The sequence below is a fragment of the Nothoprocta perdicaria genome, unplaced genomic scaffold, assembly GCF_003342845.1.
Source record: "Nothoprocta perdicaria isolate Ctin4 unplaced genomic scaffold, notPer1 scaffold_81, whole genome shotgun sequence".
NCBI lineage: Eukaryota > Metazoa > Chordata > Aves > Tinamiformes > Tinamidae > Nothoprocta > Nothoprocta perdicaria.
The window spans coordinates 2928609-2954691 of NW_020456099.1; the positions used below are offsets into that span (position 1 = coordinate 2928609).

The window sequence follows — 26083 nt, forward strand, 5'->3', positions numbered from 1 at the left end:
GTGCTCTAGGCGAGCAGCTGCTCCTGCCYGTGCAGCGCAGCGCCGTAGCGGGGGCAGCCTGGCCGGGCAGCGCCGCTGCCGCCGCCAGCCTGCCCTGCTTGCCCCAGGAGCGGCACCCTCGCTCACAGGCGCCAACGGCAGGGCCTAAGAGCAGCTCCACACCCTGCTGCRCCCGGCCACTTACGCACTACTGTAAATAAAAGAAAGCATCCACTCGAGGCGGGGAACAGGGCTTCATAAACAGCATATGCTCCACGCAGAAGGAAGGGAACTGAGCAAAACAACTCCCATCTGCTCGGAGTCCTTCATCCCAGGCAGACCCACGAACCAAGGCTCGGACCCCTCGCAATGAGAGAGCAGCAGGCACTGAAAGAGYAACCACCGTTAGCACAGAAGGAGAGCAGGGATGCGCTTAGGTAGAAGTTCTTTACTTTCCAAGGAAAAGGACACAGGAGCCTAGGGAAGCACTTGATGCCAGCAGAGCACCTGCARGTTTTCCTCGACGGGAGGCCAGAACGATAGCTGCCAAAGCTGACCAACTCACACCTGTATTTCCACTTGTATCCTAAGAAGTTGCTACAATTTGGCCAGTTTTTCAATGTGAGTTTGGAAATAGACAAACTGCGAAATTTACCAAGTGGAAAAACACCCTTGGACAAGAGTGCTATAAATATCTATTTTAAATCACTTTATTTTTATCTATTTTAAATCACTTTATTTTTAAATTCTCAGTTTAATCTCTATGTAACATGCCTGCCCATTGAGAAAATCTATCAAGAAGCATAACCCCCCACATTTCTGCTTTTAAAACTGTATTCTACAATCTGTCTTTTAGCTGCCAGAGCTATACGGGAAAGCCCCCGAAGAACTTTTATGTACTGTTTGCACAGGAAAGATAATGCCCCTAAAGCCCCTGCAACCATAACATTGCAAATGCACTCAGCTAACCTGAGCACCGGTCTACTGCGGGGATTAGGGGCACGATTTATGGCCCTTCGCAAAGGGCTCTGGCATTTGCTGGAACTTGTCTGCGGGACTGCCTGAAAGTGGCTGTGCGGTAGAGGGAGGCGAAGGGAGGAGGAACCACTTTGTCAGAATTTCCTTTCCACTGTCCTCACATCATTTATCCTAAGACAGTGCCAATGAAGGCATATAAAGAACAGCAGGCTGCTGGTATTTCTAGTTCCCGTTTCATAGTCACTTTAAGAATTTCTGAGCCAACCAACTGACTAGATAAAATCTGACTAGAACTAAGCAGACAAATGCTAGCTAAAACTCAGTAGATCGCTGAATCTAGAAATACAGGTGATTGTGTCAAATGAATTGCCACCTGAAAAAGACATGACACCATAAATATTAGAGATATTATGAAAAAGAAAACAGAGAATAATATGAACATGATTATCTTTCAAAAAAAAAAAAAAAAAAAAAGGATTTGCTAAAGACTTCTGAAAATGTAACACACATTGCAAGTGAGTTATTTCCCCAAAAGTAGGTTTATATCTGGGGGTAAAAGTAGTTTTAACGGAAAATACTTAATTCCAGTTCACAGCTGGAGCCTGCTCAGGAAACGGGAAATGGAGTAACAGTCTTCATGAGGAGCCAAGCCTGAATCCCCCATGATAACTGAACACCAAAAAACAGTGCAAGTGATCCCAGAGACAGGAATAAGGCGGACGCATTCCTTCCCCTCCCAGACATATTCCCTCCAGCCCTGCAGCAGTATCCAGATGTAACCACTTCTGCACAAAAGCCATCACTCCAAGTCAGCGCTCCACCAACCAACCCCAAAACATGTGCTGCAGTCTGAGGCCAGGAAAAGCCACATGGGTTTGTATGTGTGCGTGCGAGCAAGGACGCATTTGCTCATAACCTGCTACGATGGCAAAGTTGGTCAATTGCTTCAGTTTAAAACAACTTTTATATTAAGGACCCGACATGCTGGTAAGCCAAAATYACCAAGCCCTGAAGATGGGAATTGGATTGTCTCTGTATTGTTACACAGTAAATTAAGGTGCATGCAACACTGTGTAAGAAAAGATGGTAAGAACCACTTTTAAAACAGAGCATCGCTGACAATTTACCCCAGAGACCTGTGCATAAAAGTCAGAAAAATGCAGGTCACAACCTAGTGATTAAAGTTCTGGAACTCAAGCATCCCAATAAAAAAAATGATTTAAAGTTTTACTTCTATACTATGTCTGGTACTATCAGTGTATTTTGAAATTCAGTGTTCTACCATTTCTGCAAAAYTCTGTCTCTCAGTTTCATAAGGATACTTTTTTAGTTACTGACTATCTGATATGAGAGATTAACATTCCCCACAAAACATGTGTTTTCTACTTGACCTATTTACAGAAAGGCAAGAGGCCCATGGGAGTCAGTATTCAGTTGCAGAATGCAGCAATAGGTCATTTGCAACAGCATTATTTCAATCCTTTTTTTCATGCTACAAAATAAATAAATAAAAGTAGATACATTAGTTGAATTTGGGAAGTGGCTGAAGGTAACTATAGCATGTCAGACAAGGCCTTGCCTTTAAGATCTGTCATTCCCATCAGCTACATGGAAAACAAGATTAAAAAAAAACCTTACAAAACAAACAATCTCATTGCCTTTATCTAAATCTGTACATTCAGCTGTGTCTCAATGCACAYCCCTGCATTTAAAAATATTCTCCAAGGAAAATATTTACATTTATAGTATACCTCCAAGCAGAACTCTGGTCTAAATAGTTTTGAAAAGGGGTCAAAATTTGTTTTGAAATTTCTGGATTAAAAGAAAGGATATTCTTCCTGCTCCATGATCAAGACCACCAAGAAGGTGAACTTGAGAGCTCGTACCTGAAATGCTGGGYTGGGCAGCGCCCGCTGCACGCAGTGCCCGCTGCACGCAGTGCCGTGTCACGGCGAGAGCAGCCAGGGGCTGTCCGGGAGCACGCCCAGCCGGGCGCTGCTAACGGTGGCAGTCCAAGGGCTGCGCTTGTCCCGCTCTACCGAACAGCGGGAGCCACGGGGAAAAAATCCACAGAGCTAAGAACARGATACTCCTGGATTTCAGGCATGTTTATTTCCCCATTCCTTASGAGAAAAACAAACTAACAAACACAATAAGCTAGGAACCCTTAGAGTGCATAGCAGGGTTTTGTTGTTACTGTTTTTCTCAAGAGGAATTAGGCATAAGAAAAATATCCCTAGTTTTCAACGTGGAGTTCAGAAATTCCTTTTCAGGTTACAAAAGAATTTGCAGAAAGAGTTTCCCAGCTTCGTTAAACATGAAATAAAGTATCCTCCTACATAACAACCAGATTTTTAATCTAGACAGCTCTTAAAACTATGAGGATAAGAGAAAGATGACATAACACATGCAATAGAGTAATGCTAACTTACACTAAGCAAAGACATAGGCTCAGTTTCCTATTGGCCTAACATTTAAGATAACAGCCAGCTCCAGTCAGTCARACAATACAATCCCCAAGGCCAAACCAGGAGATACTTCTGTGCCACAACCAGAGAATTTACAGAACTTCAGTGCAAAACAGCAGGATCAGTAGTGCTTCTTTCACAGAAGTCACCGAAGCTGCAACGGTTGCAAGGCAGCAGCATCCTTCCTGGAAGCAATTAGATGTTATTGCAAGAGAGACCACTGTTTAAACAAAGCCATTTGTTCTTCCTTTCCTCRTGATGCTATCTTATCACAGTCCAAGTGTTTTATATCAGCACACTGAAATTATGGCTAACGAACAAGGATGTTCAAGATAAATTCTAAGAGTTACAAAGCAAATACTTCCTTTTTCTGTAAACAATATGACTGAAGCCACTTCTTGAAGAAATCAAGCTATATTTATATTCACCCTCTTGAAATGCTACAGGCAGCCATAGAAGGACAAGTTTATAATAAATTGCTATATTTGGAAACCTTTGTTGCTAAGCATCTTCTAACATTCAGTACAGTTTATACCATTCATGTCCCTGCTACATAATTAACATTTCATATGTTTTTCCAAAAAAGCACAGTGCTTATCTTTGTTGTTAAATTAAAAGCATTATAATTTTTTAGGGAATTAATAAAAGACTGTGTGGCCAACTAAGCAGAGCAGAAGCCACAACATCCCGGGGAATAGAAATACTGCCATTATATGAAAGGATACGGCACAATCTATCTTCTAGCCAGCACGTATGTCCAAGACCAGGCAATTCAGCACTCAGCTGCTCACACTACAAGATAGCCTACTCAACTGCTTAGGACATGGTAACTTCTTTCCAGTCTTAATAATAATCTTATCTTAGCTCACACATAATTAATGCTTTTTCTTGCCAAGATTTTGTGCAGATGAAGCCCTGAAGGGGCWCTAGTCCACTAGTCCAAAGCAGCTCATCATAAACTGACCTTCACAGGACATGCTCCAGTGTCCAGAGTGTCTGCAGGTTTTCCCCGTTATGCTGCTAACCCATATGGAAGATGATAAGAGGATGCAACACGCAGAAACCATGGAAAAACAAGCGAACATTGCTAAGCAGCAGAGAAACACAGCMAATGAGCAAGTCCTAGGTTCTCCAATACAATCATTATAAATAATGCAAATGTAAACAGAGATTAGGTATATTAGTAGTAAGCACTGCACCGACACCAGTGAGACTTGCCACATTAGAAATAGCAGTTTGACTTAATTCTGCCAGACTGATCACAAGCAGCCTCTTAGTTATTTATAAAACAGACAAACAATATCTTGCCTGACACATAAGACAGGATACAAGTACTTTGCCCAACAATGAAGGCTGAGAAATACATACAGGGCTGTTTCCAGTCACCCTGTTGTCAACTGTTATGCCAGTACTGCAAGCTTCACGATACCTGGCAGCTTCCCTATAAACACAGTCACGTTATTTTGTGGTTTTGTTTTTCAGAAAGCTAAGGCTACCCTTAACAGAGGAAAAGGAGGGATTTAATATTTTAAAATGACAAAAGGTCAAATAAAAGCATCCCTGACTTATAATTATGTGCATCTATCTAGGCCCACGCAGGTGATGTGGTTAAAGTCCTGCTTGGAAAAGCACTCCACAGATTCTCCAGGTTCCTCACTCCTGCCCCTTCTCCCTGCCCACTGCAGGGCACACACCACTGCAGCTCTGTTTTGTTTAGGCTCCACACACAGGGGAGCCTAAAACATTTAGTGCAGGCTGCACACTGAAGACTCCTAAAGCCTTGGAATGACTTCCACAAAAAYACACGGAGCCGCTAAGCAGGCCAGGAAACACACCGGTCTGACCCCAGAAGTATTGCTGAGCAGTGCTTGCTCAAAGAAGAAAACAGCTGCAAATATTATCTCCACAACAACTATGTAGTTTTCATTGAACTACAGTTCTTCAGAACTAAAYAGAGTACAAAAAACCATAGAAGTTTTTAGAATAGAGTATCTCAGGAAGCTTCACTACGGGTGACGAGGTGAAAGTTTGCCTATCATAGCCCTGCAATTGTCATATTATATATTGCGTTACAGTTATTATATACAACCACATTCTTCCTTCCTTTATATAAGAAGTGTATATATATAAACAAATACATGCACATGAAAAAAAATGAAGTGGAAATACAGCTTGAATGAAGGAAAAATCTTTCAGAAATAACCTAAACCTGTTATTAAGCACACAAACATATCTAGCTTRTGAACTCTTTCCTGCTTTCCAGCAACCAGTGAAGTTTGGGCAGCCACCAATGAAGCAGCTAAAGACTTAGAGAGTCTCCCAAAGGCCGCTAGTGCAACACCACTGGCAAGCAACAATAACCTTGTGCTGGAAAATGAACATGTATTTCCAGGTTCAGAATTTTTACTTTTAAATTAATCTCCATGTTTAAGCTGTTCTTAACCACCTGACTTCATTTTATGTTAAAACAGAAATTAACCTTAAAATTTGCGAAAGAACTTTTAAGTCAGCATTTTCTAAGTACCAAGCATTGCAGTGATTCACAAATGGGCACCAGCAGTCTTAATCCCATGTCTTGTGTTTTATGCTGTAATGTACATAATGTCTGTGAAATACACACATGTTCGATTCTGAGCACTACACTAGCAAAAGGCTATTGACAAACTGGAGGGAGTTCAGAGAAAGTCTACAGAAGTTCTCAGAAGGCAGGAAGGATTTATTTAGAACGCAAGATTAGAAGAGCTAAATATTTAGAGCTTGGCTAAGTAATGAATGAGGAGGTAAGGGACATGAGAACAGCCTACAGATATCTGAAGGGTGTAAACAGTAAGGAAGGAGAGTGAATGTGTTACACAAGGATGTAAATACAAGTAGTAGCACAAAACTAAACATGGAGAATTTAGGCTGAGCTTGAGAGAGCATTCCTGGACAGCAAGCCATCTTGGCCCATGGAGCAGTTTCTTCAGGGAAGTAACAGAAACCCATTGCTTGGGACATCAAACCAGACTAGACAAAACACTGGAAAAATTGCCACATGGAATAGCCTTACTCTGTGGGGAAGAAATACTGCTTCACAAAAGCAAATCTTTTCAACTTTAACCACCATTAAAGTGAGAATATATTRCACAAGGGTGAAAATTTAATTTAAAAACAGATTTCAAGAACTCAGTCATAAAAGAGAACGCTACTGACAAATGCTTCTCAAATACGAGAGAGAGAAATTTCGTTACGGTAAGATTGGACCCAAATCATGCTTTCACAATTTTTTGAAAAGGGAAAATACATCTAAGCTGCAAAGAATTAAAGGAGTAGAACTGCATTTTCCCCAGCAGAGGTCACTCCAAGTTAATAAGTGACAATGAAATTTAACAGCACGAATTCAAACCTTCAGAAAGAATATTAATGGAAAGGGGACCCCTGGGCTCTCTCAGTGTAAAGAGCAACTGTGCTGGATGCAAAGCGCCCAGATAACACTGCATCCTGCAGGTGGATACTGCTACTTGCCCCGGAGTTGGTTTGGGTTTGCATAATGCTGAGGAAAGGTATAACATTCCATTGATACTACACCGAAAATTGATTTTCTAGAAAGTCCTCCTAAAGTGGGTACATGTATCAACKATTTACAGCTGAATAACCAAGTGAGCAAAGTCACAGAAACAATGTGGAATTCAAAATACATTTTTCACTGAAAGTTTTTGATTACAAGAATTAAGTATTTACTACAGTCTTTGACACAGGAGGGCTGACAGACTTTCAAAAAAAAAAAAGAGAGGAAGAAAAATAATCAGGGAGTCTGATTTTTGATGTTCTTTGTATAAATTTCTTTCAAAAAGAAACTAACTTAACTAAGTTAACAGAGAACTTAAACTACTACTCTAACCCAAAGAGCACTGTAAGTATCCACACACACCTTCTCTTCTTCATACAGAAGTCCACAAATTTGCATGTTAGACTAACCCCTTAAAAATTCTGTGAACTYGCAAGTTAAAAAACATGCTGTTCCAAGTGCCATCACCCCTAATAAAAACTTGTGTCATCTTCACAGTAAATTCTAATGCAAGAATTAACAGTGCACTGCGCCATTGCCAGAGGAAGCTGTCCCAGCGCCAAAGGAAATAAAAGTAAGCAACACATACAGCAAATATAGGTGCCAACTACAAGGGAGAAAATATGCGTAAGCAGAAATGAAGGGTCATATTTTGACTAGGCTGTTTTAAGAGGTTGCTCACAGGTAGATTTAAGGTTAACTGCATAGACCCATTCTAGYAAAAAGTAAGAATCGACAGACCTTACTTTTAACCTTTCATCCAACAATAACAGAAGTGACTTTGTGTTTAAGCATTCCCTGGATCATGTTGAACCCATGCTGTATGAGCCGTGGATAATTCCTGCAGGTTACATGGGTGGCTATGGATGCTTTACAGCCCCAGCTCAGGGCAGCTACTTGGGCTGTACCTTAGCTCCACTGTAGAATCCCTCTCACAAGTTCCTAGTCTGCAGGCAAATGCAATACAGGCAAAAAAGCCAGAGACACACACAATAAATGCYAGTCAGGCCCATAGTCTGAACATCTTGGGAATCAGGATCTGTTGGACAAGCTGTCTAACTCCAGCAACTCAAAACTTTGTGGAGAAGCAGTAGGCTCTAGAGCAGGAAAACTAAGGGATATATCAGTTAAATCACTACTACACTGCTGGTGAGCTAAGAGACTTCTAACTTTCTAGTATGATACAGATGGTACATGAGATTCTCCAGGGCTATAAACCTCCAGTTAATTCATTAGCACTCACAAAAGTGCTTTTCTAGTTTATAAAGAAGCAAACAGATCAGAATTCCTCCTATGCCACACCTGGTTATGTTTTCTTTGACACAGCTCGTCCTTTCAGAAGTTACCAGTATGCATTGTGGTCTTTTTCCTTTTTCACCCAAATGATGAGACTAATAGCAAAGCAYAGAGGATCCTGAACAAGACACACAGACTCCTACCTGCCTCCTTGCACAAGGCTGCCAGGTCTGCACCCACGTATCCATGCGCGCTATCGGCCAGTTCCGCCAACTCTGCTGCTGTGAGGGAATGAGGAACCTTCTTCAGAAGCTTTTGGAGTATGTCCAGCCGCTCCTGGGCATTAGGAATGCCGATTTCTATTTCTTTATCAAAGCGGCCAGGTCTGCGCAGGGCCGCATCCAGTGCGTGCGGACGATTAGTGGCCCCAAGCACCAGGAGCTGCCCCGCACTGCTCTCCTGAAGAGACCAAACAATAGAAAATATTAATTCAAAGAGAGGATTCAACTTTGCACAGTTTATAGACATACTCCCTGCTCACTTTTCACAGTTACCACAGGACTATGAAATCCCGATGCTACTTCTAAAAGCCCCCAGAAAACTTTTCATAATTGTAGAAAGTGATCCCTGTCAAGCCAATCATCCACGGAGTTCAGCACAGACAGCACACAGGTAGGGACAGTGCACATGTCCCTATATGTAGGCTACGCATACATATGGGTACGTCCAAGATCCTCTTCAYCCCACTGTCTCCTGCTTTCCTCCCTTTCAATACCTTTCAGGCACAAGTCTCTGCCTTCGGTTTTGTGCAGGTTATCTGAGAATACCAGTTCACAGAAAAGTGTACTTAGAAAAAAAGAACTGTAGCTAAAATCAACAGGAACAATCAAGAAAGCAGGCAGCCTCTTTTGCAAAGGACTACCCAAGAACTAAGGCTTTAGTGTGGCCATCCACATAGCATGAGAGGAGCTATGACTAGTCTCAATAATGGAAACTTCCCTGCAGGCGAGGAAAGAAAGTGTGTAAGCTAGAAGACAGTGTTGCCATAAGAATAAAATGTAGCGACACTGAATAAACAAAGTTGGGAAACAAACCATTTAATGTATCAAACCAGCAGGAGGTAACAGAAGACCCCTTCTAAAGGAAGACCAAGACAAAAACCCTAACCCATGTCCTCAAGCCATGCTTTTTCAGCTTTAAAGTTACAACCAGTTAAAGCTTAAATCAGCTGGGAGGGCTCTTGCAGTGTCACTCAGTTCAGTTTCACCGATTATTTACCTTCGTTTCACCAATGCGATATACCTAAAATCGATTACACAACAGAAGCAAATTTATTGTGCTCTTCTAGTCCCTATACATATTGCCTCAGCACGGTCTACTTACGGAGCCAATGCCATCCATTAAAGTCAGCAACGAAGCTACAACTCTCTTCTCGACTTCATTCTGAGCCCCTTCTCTCTTTGGGCAGAGTGCATCCAACTCATCTATAAATATAATGGAAGGGCGACTGATAGAAAAGAAAAAAAGAAGAGGAAAATAAGTGTTAAGATGCYGAGAAGGATTTTAAATATTAAGGAAAGGATTTGCAGAGTTGTTTAAGGAAAATATCCTTAAAATAAAACTAACAAGCATCCTACTCCATCAGGCAACTTAAAAGTTTCCACCTTGAATATGACACTGTTCAAAAGGATAATTAAAATTACCAATATTTTACTTAGACAACTAAAGTCTTTACGATGACCTCCAGAGCTATTTTTCTATGACTCTCTCAAAGACTAGACACTAAAAACACAAATTTCATGGCTAAAAAGACAGTGTTTATTTGCCATCTTTCCAGACACAGGAAATGATAGCCTTTTCCTAATATATTACAAATAACAAGGACCTGGAAGTTTTTCCCTGACCACTTCATTAATAATAATAATAATAATAATAAAAACATAAATACAATTATCTAAAAAACTATACCGCAAAGAAGCTTCAGCAAATATCTGACGTAATCTTGATTCAGATTCTCCATAAAACCTGTAATAATTAAAATATTTCAATAAGAAACATGTTTTTGTATCTTCCAGACAATGTGGAAAACTATTGTTCTAGTGTCCCAAAAAACTGTAGCCCTCCTTTCCAAAGTCTCCAGTCAATTGACGAAGCACAGCAAATCTAAAATAATCTTTAATTCCACTAAAACAAGAAATTAAAGTAAGATGGGACACAAGCTAAGAAATAACCATTTTGCAGACAGTTATAAAAACACAGAGAAGAGCATACTTATTCCGAGTTAGCAACATTCTCTATTTTTATATAACAAAGACAAATGACTTCCCTAGAGATATTAATCCATAGTCTCATCTTTTCATTTCATTACATTTTAACAAGCAAGCCACTCTGGTGGCAGCAGTGACTGTTGATATAGTTACAGAGGCAGTTACGGATACATTTTAAACCTCCCCTTTTTATTTAGACCATGCCTTGCACAAATTTCCAAGCCAAACCAAGTGAACCACTTTTATTACAAGAAAGGTAAGCCCGACAGGGAGCTATTTTTGACCCTTTCACAGATAGCCCACACCCAGTTCTACACAGGGGAATGCTTGATCTCCAGTGAGCAGATGGCAGCACGGGTATCAGGCAGCTATATTTATAGCATTAATAAAAATAAAGCGGGTGGACTTACTTGCTTATTATTTCAGGACCGTTAATGACGATAACGTGAGCGCCAACCTCATTTGCAACGGCCTTGGCAATCATAGTCTTCCCAGTTCCTGGAGGCCCGTGTAGCAGCACTCCTCTAGGAGGAGGGATTCCTTCAGCAAGCACATGCACACAAACAGAGAAGAAAGAGTTATTGGTGATAAATGTCCAGCTGAACAAGCTGCACTCACACATTTCACTGCCCCACAGTTATTTTTCATTATAACTTGATCTCAGTGGAAATGCCTTCACTGTCCCTTCTTCAAAGGGAAGGGCTCACTGCAAGAAACACTCACCATTCTACACACATCTACACTATTGTCTTCTACAGTCCAACTGATTCTGTCCAAAGGGCAACCATGTACATTACTGTCCTTTTCAGTAGCCTAATATTATCATTTTCCATATGATTTATTCAAATATATATATATACACACACACACATATATATAGGACTGAATACCCAGTGTTCATGAATATACTTTATTATCCAAGACTCTTATAGCATCATCAGGGCAAATTTCCAACATCAGAAAACRATTTCCGTTCAACAGCCCAAAAAAGCTCAAATATACTTGAGGCTTGATTTAAGCTTCTAGAATTAACTTCATCTTCAAAAATTCTTATGAAAAAATAAAAAAAWATACATTCATTTAAAAAAAACTGCTCCTTAATACCAAATGTTTAGAATTGAAATACAGTGAAATATTCAGGCAGAGACTATAATGGATAATAGAAGAACAAGGTATTCTGGATACAGTTAAAACTGGACAGAAGTCATCTATAACTGATATAAAGTAAGATTATAATTCCAGGTAAGGTTCAGAAAAACATTTCAGATCATAGGATCAAATGAAATGGGCATGAATCCAAATACAGTAAGAAAAAAGCTAAAATGCAAAAAGAGATGACTTGAACATTTAACAATGAGAAGACTGACACACAATGAATGATGAAACACAACCACGGAACAAACAGGTAAAGTGACAGAGGAAAACTTACTAAGAAATTTCTGTGGGTAGTATGTCCGGTACGAAAAGAAAGACCACATTTTTAGGAATATATATATTTAAAAGGGCACAAGTTAGCAGATAACCGACAGAGGATAGAAATGAAGTGTCTTATGACTGTTACTTTGTCCATTAAAACATGAGCTGCGCCCTCCTGTGGCTTTTATTGTGCTGGTAAGAAACAAAGTTGACCGAAGGTCTCCCCTAAAGTGACTTCCTCACTAGCCAAGAGTAGATAAAGACTCCCAACATAGAGAGGTTTGCTCAGCAAGAAACTGGGAGAAGGGAAGAAATGTCCTCCCCCAGGTAACTTCTAGCAGAGCCTTTGATCCAGCACTTCTGGGACTAAGCATGAAATCCTTTGATCCTGCAGCAATACTTTTACCAGCACAAGAACCTGTGCTGAACGATGAGGTTGGAGCTCAGTGAACTGGGCTGGACACTCCTCATCCCATCCCTCTGAACCCCACAGATTATGCCTATGCAATGCACACTGTGTTTTATAGAAATTGCCCCAGATGTCTGTGAAATCATGCCACAAATAAAAGAAAAAGTGAAACAAAAGAAATAAAAATACATCGGTAAAAAGGCCTTTCTCATAGTGATGCATACCGAGCGCAATGACCATGCATTCCTGCTATATGTACATAACCATTTGTGATAAATGCACAGCACAGAAAACTTCTGAGTTCATGTTCCATGTTAGATATGATTTAATATATGGCAATATTAAACACATTAGCTTTTCAACCCTACAATTCCATACTAAATATGTTAAAGAGTTCATGCAAAAACCCTCAAACACTGCCTTAAAATTTCACAGGAATTCTGTAACAGACAAGATTAAAAAAATAACAGAAGAAATAATCTGACTGAATTTTCCTTAACTTAAAAAACATGTATATTAAGTTCACTTCACCAAAAATTACTTATGAGGTCACAAGAAACATCTGCACCTTTCAAACACCTGAGTAAAGAACCCTTCAATGTCTGCAATAAATAACTTATGGACACCAGACCTTTCCTAGACAAACATCTTTCTTTCCTACTCARTTATTTTGCACACAAACTAAATATTAATTCTTCATGATATCCATAGAGTAGGGATATAGAAGAGCTAGGAACTGCTTGTACATCCAAGTATACTGAGCTGGTATTACATTAAAAAGTCAGTGTGTATTTCTGGTTGAATAAGTTGCTTAAAAAGAACAAAAATAAAAAGTCATGTTAAAGAAAAACGAGGTATCAAATGAAGAAAGCCAACTCTTAGGCATCATACCGTAACTCTTGAACAGTTCAGGCTGCTTCATCGGCAGTTCAATCGATTCTCTAATAGTCCTGAGCTGGCTGCTTAAGCCTCCTATCATATCATAGGTCACTCGAGACTCGCARTCACCATCTTCTGCCTCACTGGGCCTAGTTTCAACGAAATTGATTCTAGTTCGTGAAGAAATGAAATAAAACACATCTGTGCTGCTCATCATTCCAGGTTTGTCAGGCAGCAGGAGGCTCTCACCACCGTCTTTCCCACTCAGCCCCAAATCCTCAGTGAGGTCTGCAGCATTTTCCTTACTATAAGGCTTATCCTCCCGACCAGAGTCTTGACCACTGGCTACCAGAGCCGAAGCGGGTGTAACTGGTGACTCCGGAGCCCTAGATTTGCTTGGTGTGCTCAGAGATCCAGCCTCCGGAGGATCATCCAAGTCCATGTTGCTGAGCTGCAGGGACAAATCCAGCGCACTTGGCTCCAGCTCAGCCCCCTCAAGGTCTGGCTCGTGCAGCGCGCTGGAAATGGCATCGCTCGGGGCAGTCAGCTCCGCACCATCGCTCCCCTTCACTTTCGTTACCACCACGTTACAAAGTCTGCCATAGAAAGTGAAAGCCAGGAGGTTTCCTGGCAAAACGACTTTCCCATCTACAATAAGATTCATGAAAGAAAAGGAGGGGAAAAAAAGAAAAAAAAAAGGAAAAGACATTTCAATCATTTCAATTAAATTTGGCAGAAACAAATTTCAGGCACTGTTGTAACTGTTGTATCAGAATAATTCTTTAGTTGTAACAAGTTCTATAAATTAACATAATTAAAGGTCCATTTTAAAAAATGGAATCATTTTGCCTTCTAAAATGATCATTGCATATACAAGSAGATTACAGTAATGAATATTCAGCATTAATACATGTTAACTCTCATATTAATCTCCCATTAAAGGCAAAAATCTGTCAAGATTTATCATTCCTAGCCAAACTCATGCTTTCRGAATCTAGTTCTCATTTTCTGCTTCCCAGACGGCCAAAGCAGGTTGGCAATTTAACAAGTTTGRCAATTTCTAAATCAGGAGATTCTCACAGAGTAAAGCAATTCAACCTCTGAATATCACCTTATCTATGCAGAAACTTGGGTTTTCTTTTGACTTATGTAAGCATATCCACCATCCAATGTATATCAATTTTCCTCATTTATCACCAATGTTAAAAAACAAAAGTTTCAGTGTACAAGATAATGTTAATAATGATCTCTATTTTGTGTGTCCAGATCATAATACTGAATTCTTTCCCTGTGCAATGCAAAGGAAACTTTGCAATAAATCACAGTGTCTRCCAGAAGATCATCAATGATTACTAAACAATTGTAGCTCGAACCAGCAATAGATCCAAACACAACAGCCTGACAGCCAGGATCACAGCCAGCTGAATGCTTGCAACACAGAAGAATGATTTAGCCCAAAGCAGATACAGCCCTAAAGGAACAATGTTCTATTTGCTTTGCCTCACACCTCTTGATCAAAACTGTAAAAGGAAACTTCTTCATCCAAATCCTGAACTCCCATTACAGAAAAAAAAAAAAAAAAAAAAAAAGTACAAAGAAAATAAACTATTTATATTTTTGATTTGTTTTATAATTAGCCTGAAAGTTAAAATCCAGTGTCTAAATTCAAATAATTTGAAGAGGAGGGATGGGAATAAAGGAATAGAAAGAAATCGTGGAGGATGGGGACTRGATATATCTCAAAATCAAGAGCTTGAAAATATTTTCTATTACCTAGGAAATATCAAGCCATATATGTAGTTCCCTAATCATTTGCTCATCAAGTATGTATTTTCATTTAAAGAACCTCTGAGCATCCATTACATCTAGAAGAGATGAAACAATGCCGTACTTTGTAGTTAACTTTTATAGAGGAATAACTGGGGTGAAGTCATGTGGCTTTTTCTGTATCTCTTTTCTGTGTGTGAGGTTTTTTTAATGTAATATTCACTAAGGAAAAATACATGACATTTTGTGCTCTAAATACACTTCCCTGGGAGATGAGAATTGCTCTATCAGAKTGTAGATTGAGCACTGATAGAGCAACTAGAGAAGCTGGGAACATAATAAATCATTTTGATTAATGATCATAATGCATGTTATAAAACTTTCAGAGAAAAATAAAACCAAACCCCGACCTCATCTGTATTCCTACACCCTGAAAAAAAAAMCAAAACTGAGTTCTAGTTTCCTTTCACAATCTTTCTTTGTCATACTACGAGGTCTCTGATTTTTCCTGTCATGAAAATGGGAAAAGCCTGAGGTTGTATTTCTGTGAATACCTTAACCTGCATAAGCTGGTAGGGCTGCTACAATAAATTTGCTGGAAGCAAATAGATGCCAACAATAATACTAGAGAAAATAAATGGGTTTCTATTTGTAAACAATGACAAAGTGGCATTGAATTTTAAGAATTAAAGCTTTATGAAAAAATTGAGGTTTGCCTTTAGTATGTTTCATAGCATTCTGCCTGTTGAATACATCACCTACACATAATGATGACAGGGCATTAGAGGTGGGCTGCCTTATCTTGGAATTTCACATAGAGGAATTTTCCATGCTCAGAGCCAGCTTGAACCAGCTGGAGCTTTGGCACCACTGTTCATCTTCTGAGAGAGGGACTCTGGGATGTGAGATTCTACTGTCTCACTCAAGCAGACTGCAAGGGCTGCAGCCTGAAAACTTCCAGGACCTTTACCTGCCTGAAGCAAATCAGCAAATCCTTTTATTCTGCACCCCTGGTGGCTAATTGCTTCCAAGTCCCAGAACAACTCCTAGGACTCCCCTCCTCCACACATCTTCTGCCATGCCCTGGCTTGTGACCTATGGAGAGGTGGAAACAATCACAAAGACTTACTACTAAGTTTAGATTGAAGGAAACCTCTGTCTGAGTGGGACCCCCATGATCCCAGGTCCTTTTCTGCAAAGAGGTTTTCTAGACTGTTGTTGCACAGCCTCTCCTGTTATTTGGATATATTCCAGCCCCAAGGCAGGACTTTACACTTGCCTTTTTTGAATTTCCTTTTAGTAGCTTCTCCAGTCTGTTGAGGGCCTTTGATTAGCAGCACTGTTCTCTGTTGTGTGTCCTTGTCCTAGCAGGAAAGCCAGGGTGGTTGAGGGAACAGACTATCCTGCCTCTTTCTTCCTCTAGCTCTTTGCCAGAACCCTAAATCTGCCRGATCTTATTGACAAACTGCCTTTCGTGACTTACAGAGCCTCTGCCTGCAATCTGCTCTGTTGCTGTCACCACTAGCGAACTGAATTTTGCCAAATAAATGATGGTAGCTGTGGTGAGAAGCACTGAATGAGCCTTGAATGAACCTTTGTGGCTGATTTGACACAAAAGTGAGGCAAACAGRTGAGGAAGGAGTAAGCACAGTCTCSCTGCAGTGACAYGGCCCAGATAACATAYRGCAATACCATGGGAATCAGCACAAAAAGTGCATGTGAATGGAATACCCAGATTTGGATGTTTGTCCAAGACCCATAMTGCTGAAAGGAAATAAACGACAAGGGTGTTGCTTAAGGCATGCACCAGCTGAACTCAACAGCGCCCTGGAGACTTTGGAGGAAAAGAGTCAGCTTAAAAAGAGGTAAAGAAGAGCATGAGCATTTGGGCTGGCATTGCTCAGAAAGGGGGCCTGGAGCTAGAGGCCGTGTCTCCTATCGGAGCGATGCGCAGCAGGGCAGCTGCGCTCCACAGCACACGGGCAGTTGAACCCCTTGCTGCCCTGAGAAGGGCTGGACACGAAACAGCCTCTGTGTGTCAGCTCCTCRGGGTGAGCATCCGCCCACTGCTTAGCAATTTCTTATTATTAACATTTTCTAAGCACTTAATATTTTATGTGCTGAATGGCTGACATTGATCCTGAATTTACAGCTTGCTAATCTCTGGTTAATAAATTAATACACTGCTGAAGTCCTGACTCGATTTAAACCATATAAATTGAGCATTTTTTTCCCTGCAACAACTACCATTTGAAGCAGTCTATCCTCTCTATACTTATTTGGCATTACAGATGTTATTTACACACATGCAGTGCCTGTGTAAAAATAATTGTTCAAAGAGTATTTTCTTTTCCTTCAGCTGTGAATACTTTATGGCATCACTTAAAATGCAAGTATCACAACGGCCTTTACACTAGCGTAGAACCCTGTCCCCGTGGATCACACCACCTCCATGCCTCTCCAAAGGACTCGTTTCTGCTAAGGTTACGGACCTGCAACTGATCTAAATCAGCTCTGAGGACTGAAGTTTCCTGAGGAAGGAGTAAGCTGCAAGGGRATCAACAGGTAAAGAGGATTTTAGAGAGAAACTGTCAGGGAGAATTGTATCCTTACTTCCCCCAAACAGCAAGGCTTCAACCTTGTAACACCCCTTCCTTCCAGCAGGTGAGCAAGGAGAGAGAAACGTTCCTAGCAGGGGGATGCTTGTCCTAAGCATCTAGCCTTGCCCCATCCTCCTGCAGGGCATAAACCCATCTGCAAGCGTGGGCTCCCTTCCCCGCGTGACACGGCTACTGCAGGCGGGCACGCACCCCGTTCCAACGGTTCCAACGGCTCCAACGGCTCCAACGGCCCCAACGGCCGCGCGGGGGCGGGGCGCTCCCGCGCACGGCGCTGATTGGCTGCGTCGCTGAGGGCAGCGCGCGGCYGCCGTCTCTCGTGTCGCCTCAGCGCAGCGGGGCGAGCAGCGGCGCCGGGGGGAGCCCAGAGCCCCTGGGATTTTGGGCTGCGTTGGAGTCAGGAATGTGCTTGACCGAGCCGATGTAGCTGTCGTTATCCCTCGTGCCCTGGGGAGCGGGCGGGTGGCTCGGCGAGAGGCCGTTCGTCCCGTTTCCTCTGTGAGATTTCCACACTAAACAGCCCAAAATGCCCATCTCTATGTATCGTTTTTTGTTGAGTTTTGTGGAAAACAGAGGTAAATCTTGTTGGTCTGCGGGGATGGGAGCAGCAGAGGTTGAGTGTAGGAGCCTTTAAAAGAGAAAGGGGATCTTAAGCCCCATCAGATTTTTTTTTGACTTGCTCAAGTTAAATTGAGGCAGTGACAGTCTTCGTTAAATACTGGTACAGCTGGGAGCATCTACCGCGAGGGGGGTTGTCTTTGYTATGAGGAAATTTATCCTAGAAGAATGAATAAAATGTTTTATGCTGCCCCATATCTAACTGAGACTACTGAAAAATAACATTCGGTCCTGTTTGTGCTGTCTCTTTGAGTTTTTATTTAGATTTCCTTCAGAGTTAATGTTCATTGCTTTTCCTAACTATAATGTGGGGAACACTATTATGCTTACTTGGTATTTCCCTGCTGTGACCCAAGAGGAAGAAGAGATATTTTAAATATGAGTTAATAAATTGCTATATAAAAGATGTTATAATAATCTTTTGTATTTGCAAAAGCAAAGAAGAGTAAAGGCTTTAGATGACAGTTACTCAATGTATTTGGTTTTAAAATCCAGTTCTTTGTTATAGGGTCTGGAAGATGAAGCGTTCAAAAAAAAATTCGCAGAAAGTGTCACTAGAGAAAAAAAGCTCGACTCCAAGTAATGGAAAGCAAGTAGAAAAGCCTAATAAAATAAAGAATGCTTCAGCAGAGGAGAAAATTTTACATGGCCAGCAAGCTAAAGACCACTCTCTTCAGCCAAATGCCATAGATGTAATCTGTAAAAGTACGGATTATGTCAAAATAAAAGTGTTTTCTGAATTAAATGGTACTTCAGTGCTACCTGAAAAAAAATCATCAGTAATTCTACCAAGACTGAGCATTAGCTCAGTAACTGCTGAGGAATGTTGTTATGATATAAACGTTGATCAAAACGTTAGTCAAGAAAAATGTCAAGATCCTGTGCCTGATACAATTTGCAACAAAAATTCGGATGCAAAGCAGTTTCGAAATGCCAGGTGTTTGAAAGTGACACTTCATAAATGGTGCGAAAATGGTGCAAGCGCAGCAACAGCCAAGACAGTTGAGGTTTGTTTCTGCTCGAGCCTGAACGGGCTGCCCATCGATCAGTTAAAGGAGAGTGAATCTGAGCCCGCGACTCATAGTGACAGCAAGGGTAAGGCAACTAACAGTGTCATTTTCATCCTAGAAAAGTTGGCTGTAGAATCTGGAACAGAAGCTGCTAAAAATCTCATTCCAGTGGTTTTTAAAAAAAAAAAAAAAAGAAAAAAAGAAAAGAAACAAACTCCAAAAGCAAAAAAAGAGCAGGAAGAGTGTGGGGGCAGTCCTAGTGTGCGCTAGGCATAACAGTAGAGAAAGTAGGTAATGAAGGGAGGGAAATTATCCAAGAATGAGCCAAGAAAACAGAATTAGAAGTTATTCTTAGAAATTTTTCCTTTTTTTTTCTTTCTTCCTAGAGAAGATTAGAAAGTCCATTCTTCCAATAACATGCCCTTTACATGAAGATTTTCTCTGTTGACCRAACTGTCATGGCTTATTGTCCGAAATTCTCTAATACTTCTTTAAGCTATCTCTCCTATGAGAATGTTTATGTTGTTAACTATCATTTTACCTGACATGATGATGGTCCCAACCTATTGTGAGTGCCTAGGTCAGAATAGTTGTGTGGAGGCATCAGCAGCTAATAAGGAAGGGTTAGGATACAGAAATACAGAAATCTGATCTGATAATAATAAAAAGAAAATAGTAAATAATAACTGAGGAAATAATCACTAAAGAGTTACTTTAGTCACCACTAGGATATAAGTGAAATTTTTGGGAGTGSGAAGCTGGGGTGGCGGGTGAAGACGCACCTGATCACCTCCCTACACCCCTTTCTTCCTCCTCTAAAGAAACTGGTGATAAAACTGATCCGGCTTAAACAAATCTGTATGTTCTAACCTGGATAAATGTTTAAAAATTGAGCATGCTGTATACTTAGCTCTCAGTAGCTTGATAAGTGTGCTATATACAGTCCTAATTACCTTGTTTTGACTGTGATAGGGTGATTTGTAAAAGAAACTATGCAGACAGTKGTTTGCTGAATAGTACTCTAAGAGATCTTTTTCTAAATAGAATATTTATATACAATTTCTATACAGCAGCAGAAAGTAGTTGGTCAGACATACTGTTCTTCTGGCAGGTACACTCTTTAAGTTGCTGGTGTAAGGCTCTTCCTTGACTAAAAAAAACATTACCTATGTGAAACCTCTAGAGAATAACCTCTAGAAGGAAAGTGTAGGCACTGCCCCAGAGTAGAGCAGGGAAAATCATCATCTTTTATCTACTTTTTTTAAGGTGGAGAGCCCAYTGCTGCTGCTTGAAAATGAAGAAGAGAAAAATAGCTCTTTCTCAGGAAATGTCTCTATTAAAGTTTAATAGTTAAAAAAAAAAATTAATGGCAGCAATAGTCAATGATCTTGTTTTCTTCTCGCTCYTCCCTGCCACACTTTTGCCTGATTCCCTTGCTTCTGCATCTTTCCACACAAAACAATATCCCCCAGTCATAATTCAAGATTAAACTGCCCTAGCATATTTAAGGAGGCACAACAGGTGGTTTGAATACTGCTGTCTTTTCTCCCCAACCCTGAGTCGTAATTCTGTGTGTTCTAATCTAGAGCAAGTTTTGTGAGGTTAATCTGAACTTGGTTTACTTTCAGAGAACACTCAAAGGAAGAGGATATGCTCAGGAAGCAAGGAAAATATCCAGTGCAAACGTGTTAAGACTTCTGATGAAAGCAAGCAAAATACTTGTGTAATGTCAAAAAAGGAAGGAAACCTTTTAGAGAAGGTACTTTGCTGTACTTGGAACATCTGTTGTTTCATGTATGTTTTAAAATTGAGATCTGATTATCCTGTTTGCAACTCCAGCTGAGGAGTGTAACATGGGAGGTAATGGTAACTTCCTAGGGAGAATTCAAATACACGTTGGATGAAAATTGCAAAAGTTATTTTGAATGAATTCTCTATTTAACTGAAATTTAAAATGTATTGATAATCCTATCAGACAAAATTTACATACTTAGACATACTTAGACACAATCTTGTACATTTTATGAAATATCATTCACTTTGTATGGATCTTGCAATAGCTTTTTCACAAGTGTGTCAGACTGCAAGTTTGCTCTTGCATTTGATAATTTGCTTAAAACATAATTATTTTCCTTCTGGAAGATTTAAAAAGGAGGAATTACTCAGAGGAATAATGATTTATTTCTCCATTTGGGGAAAGCAACTAAAGCTCAAGGAATTAAGACAGAGCATTTTAAATCTTAAAATTTTAACAATCAAGGAAGATGGGAAATAAATACTTAAAGGGAAAAAAAGATAGAAACTCTTTTGTTGTTTTCCTTTTGGTAAAAGAAAGCAAGAAAGCAAAAGCAAAAGCAATTAGGTAATGACTTTCAAGAAAAAGGAATGAGTTTGGCAGGTTCTTTTTTATCAACAAAAAAAGAGAAGACAAGTATTTCACATAGACAATAGTGATCAGGAATCTATACTTTTTTAATGTCTTTCTTGTTTGTTAGTTTTGACTAAACTCATTACATATTTTACAAAATCTTGCTCCTTTTCCTGACATTAAGAAATACCTTCAGGTTAGTTTATACATAAACACACTTTTACCTTGTGGCTGATATCAAAGACACCAGTCCTGATGTGTAAAAATCAACACATTTTATTAATGGTAATTAAAATATTTTTTCAGTATAAAAAGCTGCATTTGTTCATCAGTATTCTCTGCTTAAAAGCAGCCTTGCATTTCAGCCATTTTTGGTCATCGAGCCAGTAGAARAGCAAATTCCCAAATCCTGCATGTAGAAAAATCCTAAATGTTGAACAAATGTTTAAAGCTASAGATGCTGTATTGGAAATGACTGACATAAACATATTAATTTTATTTTTTTTAAGTGTGCTTAGGTACATTTTGACACCTCCTTTATGTAAAGTGAGTTAAATATCATAGAAAGAAGAATAACAAGGTAGAGAATTTCATGTTTCCTATGGGTGTCAAAATAGCACAAAAATATTAGAAAGAAAAGGACTTTTTCATTTCCCTAAAATTTAATTAGATTCTAGTTTTAATATTTAATTTGTATACATCTTAGTATTGAAGGATTTTTAGATCTGAAATATRGCTTATCTGTCTTATAGATCAAACTCATGATCCATGAGCGGATGGAAGTTTTAAATAGTGACTTCTTTGATCGTAAACTGAAAGGCTTAAGTGGAAGAGTTGAACAGGCACAATGCTTGAAAAAGCATGAAGAACTGGCTCTAACATTCCTAGTGAGTTTCTTTGCAAAAGTGAATGACTGCTTATTATGAYACTGCACACTGCAGTATTATGCAGTATTATTGTAGTACAGTAGAGAAAAAAAGAGCCCAATTGCAATCATTCATCTTGGGCGACATAAAGAACAGCTGAACAATAGTTGTCTTTTTAACTTTTCTTAAGTGAAATTTTTTCACTATCCACTCTGTGTATGATAGTGATATATCATAGCATGTTGTGAATTCAGGTTATTCCAAGTTTTAAGTAATAGTATACTGCTTTTCTCTTGCAGAAAAAAGTAGCAAAGCTTGAGAGACGTATTAATACTGTGATAACATTTCAGAAGAAAGTGATGTCAAAAATGTTTGGTCATCAGGTATGAGGCAGAGGCTAATAGCAAAATTAATGGCTAATTGCAAGTTAATGGTTAACKGAATGCTTACACCGAAACTTGATAGCTTTGCTATCTGCATTACTCTTGCTTCAATGAAAAAAATATATGTAAATTCATTAATTTGGAGGAGTTGTATATTTTCAGATATTGCATCATGACTGAAAGGACTTAATGGATCAAAAAGCAGRGTAGTGGCTGTATTTGAATTGTCAGTTATGCTTTKAYWCTYYWCYAKWWRARMMYYCWWGRRKKYTYWWMTRGWRRAGWRTMAGATATTTTATTACAGAAGTAATGCTACTTAACAGCATGCTCATCTCTTCTGGCAACCTTTGATCAGTCACTTAGCTGTAGTCCACCAGTTACCAAGGGGCCATAAATGACAAGATGAAAACCGCTTTTTTAGTCAATGAAATTGAATATATRGTAAATGAAGCATATTTAATATACAAGCACTTCTCAGGTAAATATTTTTACATGATTACTATGTGAAACATCATTTTTGTGAGGATATTTGATTCCCACGAACAASAGGAATCTTCCAGGGGCTTAGCATGAGCATATTTTTTTTGGCGTGAATCTTTTAGCTAGTTTGCTGGGAGAGAGGATTCCATGAACTATCAGCCTCTTGTTTCATGTTGATTGTATATTTCATAAGAAATCCTACTTTTACAGACTTATATCTACTAAATAAAAAGAAGACATGCAGTTTTGTCCTTTTTTAACATCTAAAATAAAATCTTTGTTCTTTAACGTCAAGAAGTGTAATATGTATGTCACAAGTATGCAATTTTGTCTTTTTGTTTAAWATTGTCACATATTTCATATAATTTGTTTTGTATCTGTTTGATTTCCTCCAGAAATTTTAGACAGTACGTATAAAACATAGAGATAAGATAAAGAAAGATGCTTATAAGCATCAAAATTTAAATAAACTTTTTTTTTTCTTTTTTTACATCAGATGCATTTTTTTTACTTTGGACTTTCTTTTTTGCCCMCCTCCCTTTTTGKTTTTTTTTTCCCTTAGCATTTTTAACTTAGAGTTTGTTGCAAATATAAGCTGTTTTGTGCTGTGATGCTTATGACAATGCAGTATTTGTTTCCTATTCTGTCAGACAAGGCTTCCAAGTGCAGACTCTCAAAATACAATTCTAAACCGTCTTGGATCCTCTGCTTCCTTTCCAAATATCGTAAATATGCAGCAATATTTTTCAAGGAAACTTTTACTGCCATCCCACATTGGTTTCRCTTCAGCATTTGTTTCAGAAGATGCAAGGTAGGTGTCCACAATGGATTTCTAAAATGTAGTTAATGGCCTTATATTGATTTAAAACAGTTATGAGAAAAATTACACTCTCCCTCAACTTTTCACTGTCAGTTCAATTCTGGTTTATGACTGAATTTCAACTTGGCTGTTATTTGAGTGCTTAGTTCTGTTGCTTGTGTCTCCGTTTTATCCGTTGGAYCTCAAGCTTGATCATCAGCCCTTGAAGTACTTCAAGACAAGCAGGTCTGTTAGGGAATTGATTTCTTACCGAGCAGCAGGAAGAATGTCTGTGTAAAGATATTTTAGTGGTCCTGATAGGAAGAATCATCCAGGTAACTTCTTAATGCAAAATATAAAAACATGGAGTGTCCTACATTCCTTACATTTCTCAGGACACTTTCATAATGAGACAAATCCAAATTCCAGAAAAACAATTTTGTATATTATGAAACTTACAGCCAATATATGCTAAATAACATTCAGGGGAATTCTAAATGGTRTTTTTAAAGTACTTCCTTTAGAGTGTTTAGTTTGTTCATTTAAGTGTTCCACCAGTTACACTATTTTTTCATGTCTAAGCTGTGTGCACCCTGCAAAAACTCATCACCAGTCCTCTTCTTGTATCCTTGTGCACATGCAGAAAAAAAGTGGAAGGAATCTTCCAATGCTGCTTCACAAAGCTGGCAAGGAGTTTGGATTTATTTCTGTCCTGGCAGATCAGAGAGTGAAGCTAGTTCCTGTATTGTGGGTGGCTGAGTATCAGTGTGATCTCTGGTGCAATGCTCCCCATCTGCCACTGACAGCATCTTCTTTCCGTGTTGTATCCAGCTCCCTCCGGTGGACACCTTGTGGGGACCACGTGTCTGTTTATTCTTTCCTTTTCTACTGATCAATTTTTTTTTCTTTTTTTATGCATCAGCTAGTAAGAAAATAGTAACTCACGTTGGCCTGTATATGGACAAAGGCAAAAAAAAAAAAAAAGCTATTTTGTATATGTAAACAGTTTAGCTCAAACAAATATTTTGAGTGGTATTCTTTCTTATATTTTCCATTTAATCAGTAGTACCAAGAAAGATCTGATCAGAACTTTGATTATTGTTACTGGGATGCTATAAATAAATAGGTGCAAGTGTAAGCAAAAAAATAATGATTTAAAAAATGAGGAGAAAAAAAAAATGAGGAGTAAATGCACAAGATGCAGAAATCCTATAGCTGGAATGTAGCTTTCAAACTTGTGAAGAAACCACTCATCTCCACCTGCTGTTGTTCTATCACTTTATTTAATAAGATTATAAACCCARATAACTATAATTTATTTTTCAGTCTTCTCTATTTTTAAAATATTTCAAGAAAAATGCATGAACTGCTTTTTTTACCATCTGTATAGCTGAATCTTTCCTTATGGCAAAATGAAATAGGAAAGTTCATTTTTCTAAAAACCGTGTTTTCTGTATCCTCGATTAATCAGCAGTGAGGATTTATTGATTTGTTATTGAGTATGAATAAGATTCAAAACACTATTTTGACTCAGCTCTAATTAGTTAGATTATCCTTTTCCTAGTTGTAATCCATGAAGGGTATCCAGAGGAAACACAAGAACTTTGGTATGGCTGCAGCTGCACCAAAATGTGGGTAGGAGTCTCATGTTTCTTCTGGGGAGACCTTGGATAGACGGGTCAGTGACTGCAGCATATGCACAGTGTACTCTTTTGTGATCTAAACAGATGCAGTAAGTGTGTTGTAGTAAAGGTACATAATTTTCCCTACTTGTGGTACTGTACAACTACTAYTGTACATGCAGAAACTTTCTAGAGTCACTCTAATCTGCATTTGATAACAGTTCAGTGAGAGGTGGATCTAGAAAGTACAAGCAATGCAAGTGTSCCTGTACTTGCTGTTATCTTTTTCTCTGAGTACCCTTCATTTTTTTCCAGTCTGTGTGATCTTAGACAGATGTTTTATGCCTGAGGTCCAGTGCATTAGCTTCACCGT

The 26083-nt window shown here is 39.2% G+C and overlaps 1 protein-coding gene and 1 long non-coding RNA gene across 2 annotated transcripts in view; one reads left to right on the forward strand and one right to left on the reverse strand.

Annotated features, from left to right (window-relative positions):
• Positions 1-13843, reverse strand: part of SPATA5 (spermatogenesis associated 5) — a 154500-nt gene extending 140657 nt beyond the window's left edge. The window contains exons 1-5 of the mRNA XM_026051973.1: positions 13192-13843; positions 10886-11015; positions 10177-10233; positions 9592-9715; positions 8412-8667 (exon numbers count right to left, since the gene is read on the reverse strand). Coding sequence (XP_025907758.1) covers positions 8412-8667; positions 9592-9715; positions 10177-10233; positions 10886-11015; positions 13192-13843 — 1219 coding nt within the window. The remainder of the gene's footprint in view (positions 1-8411; positions 8668-9591; positions 9716-10176; positions 10234-10885; positions 11016-13191) is intronic.
• An 8461-nt stretch (positions 13844-22304) lies between these two features.
• Positions 22305-23990, forward strand: LOC112958148. The gene is made up of 3 exons (XR_003251359.1): positions 22305-22447; positions 22726-22809; positions 23940-23990. It is a non-coding gene; the product is annotated as an uncharacterized LOC112958148 (long non-coding RNA).
• The last annotated feature ends 2093 nt before the right edge of the window (positions 23991-26083 follow it).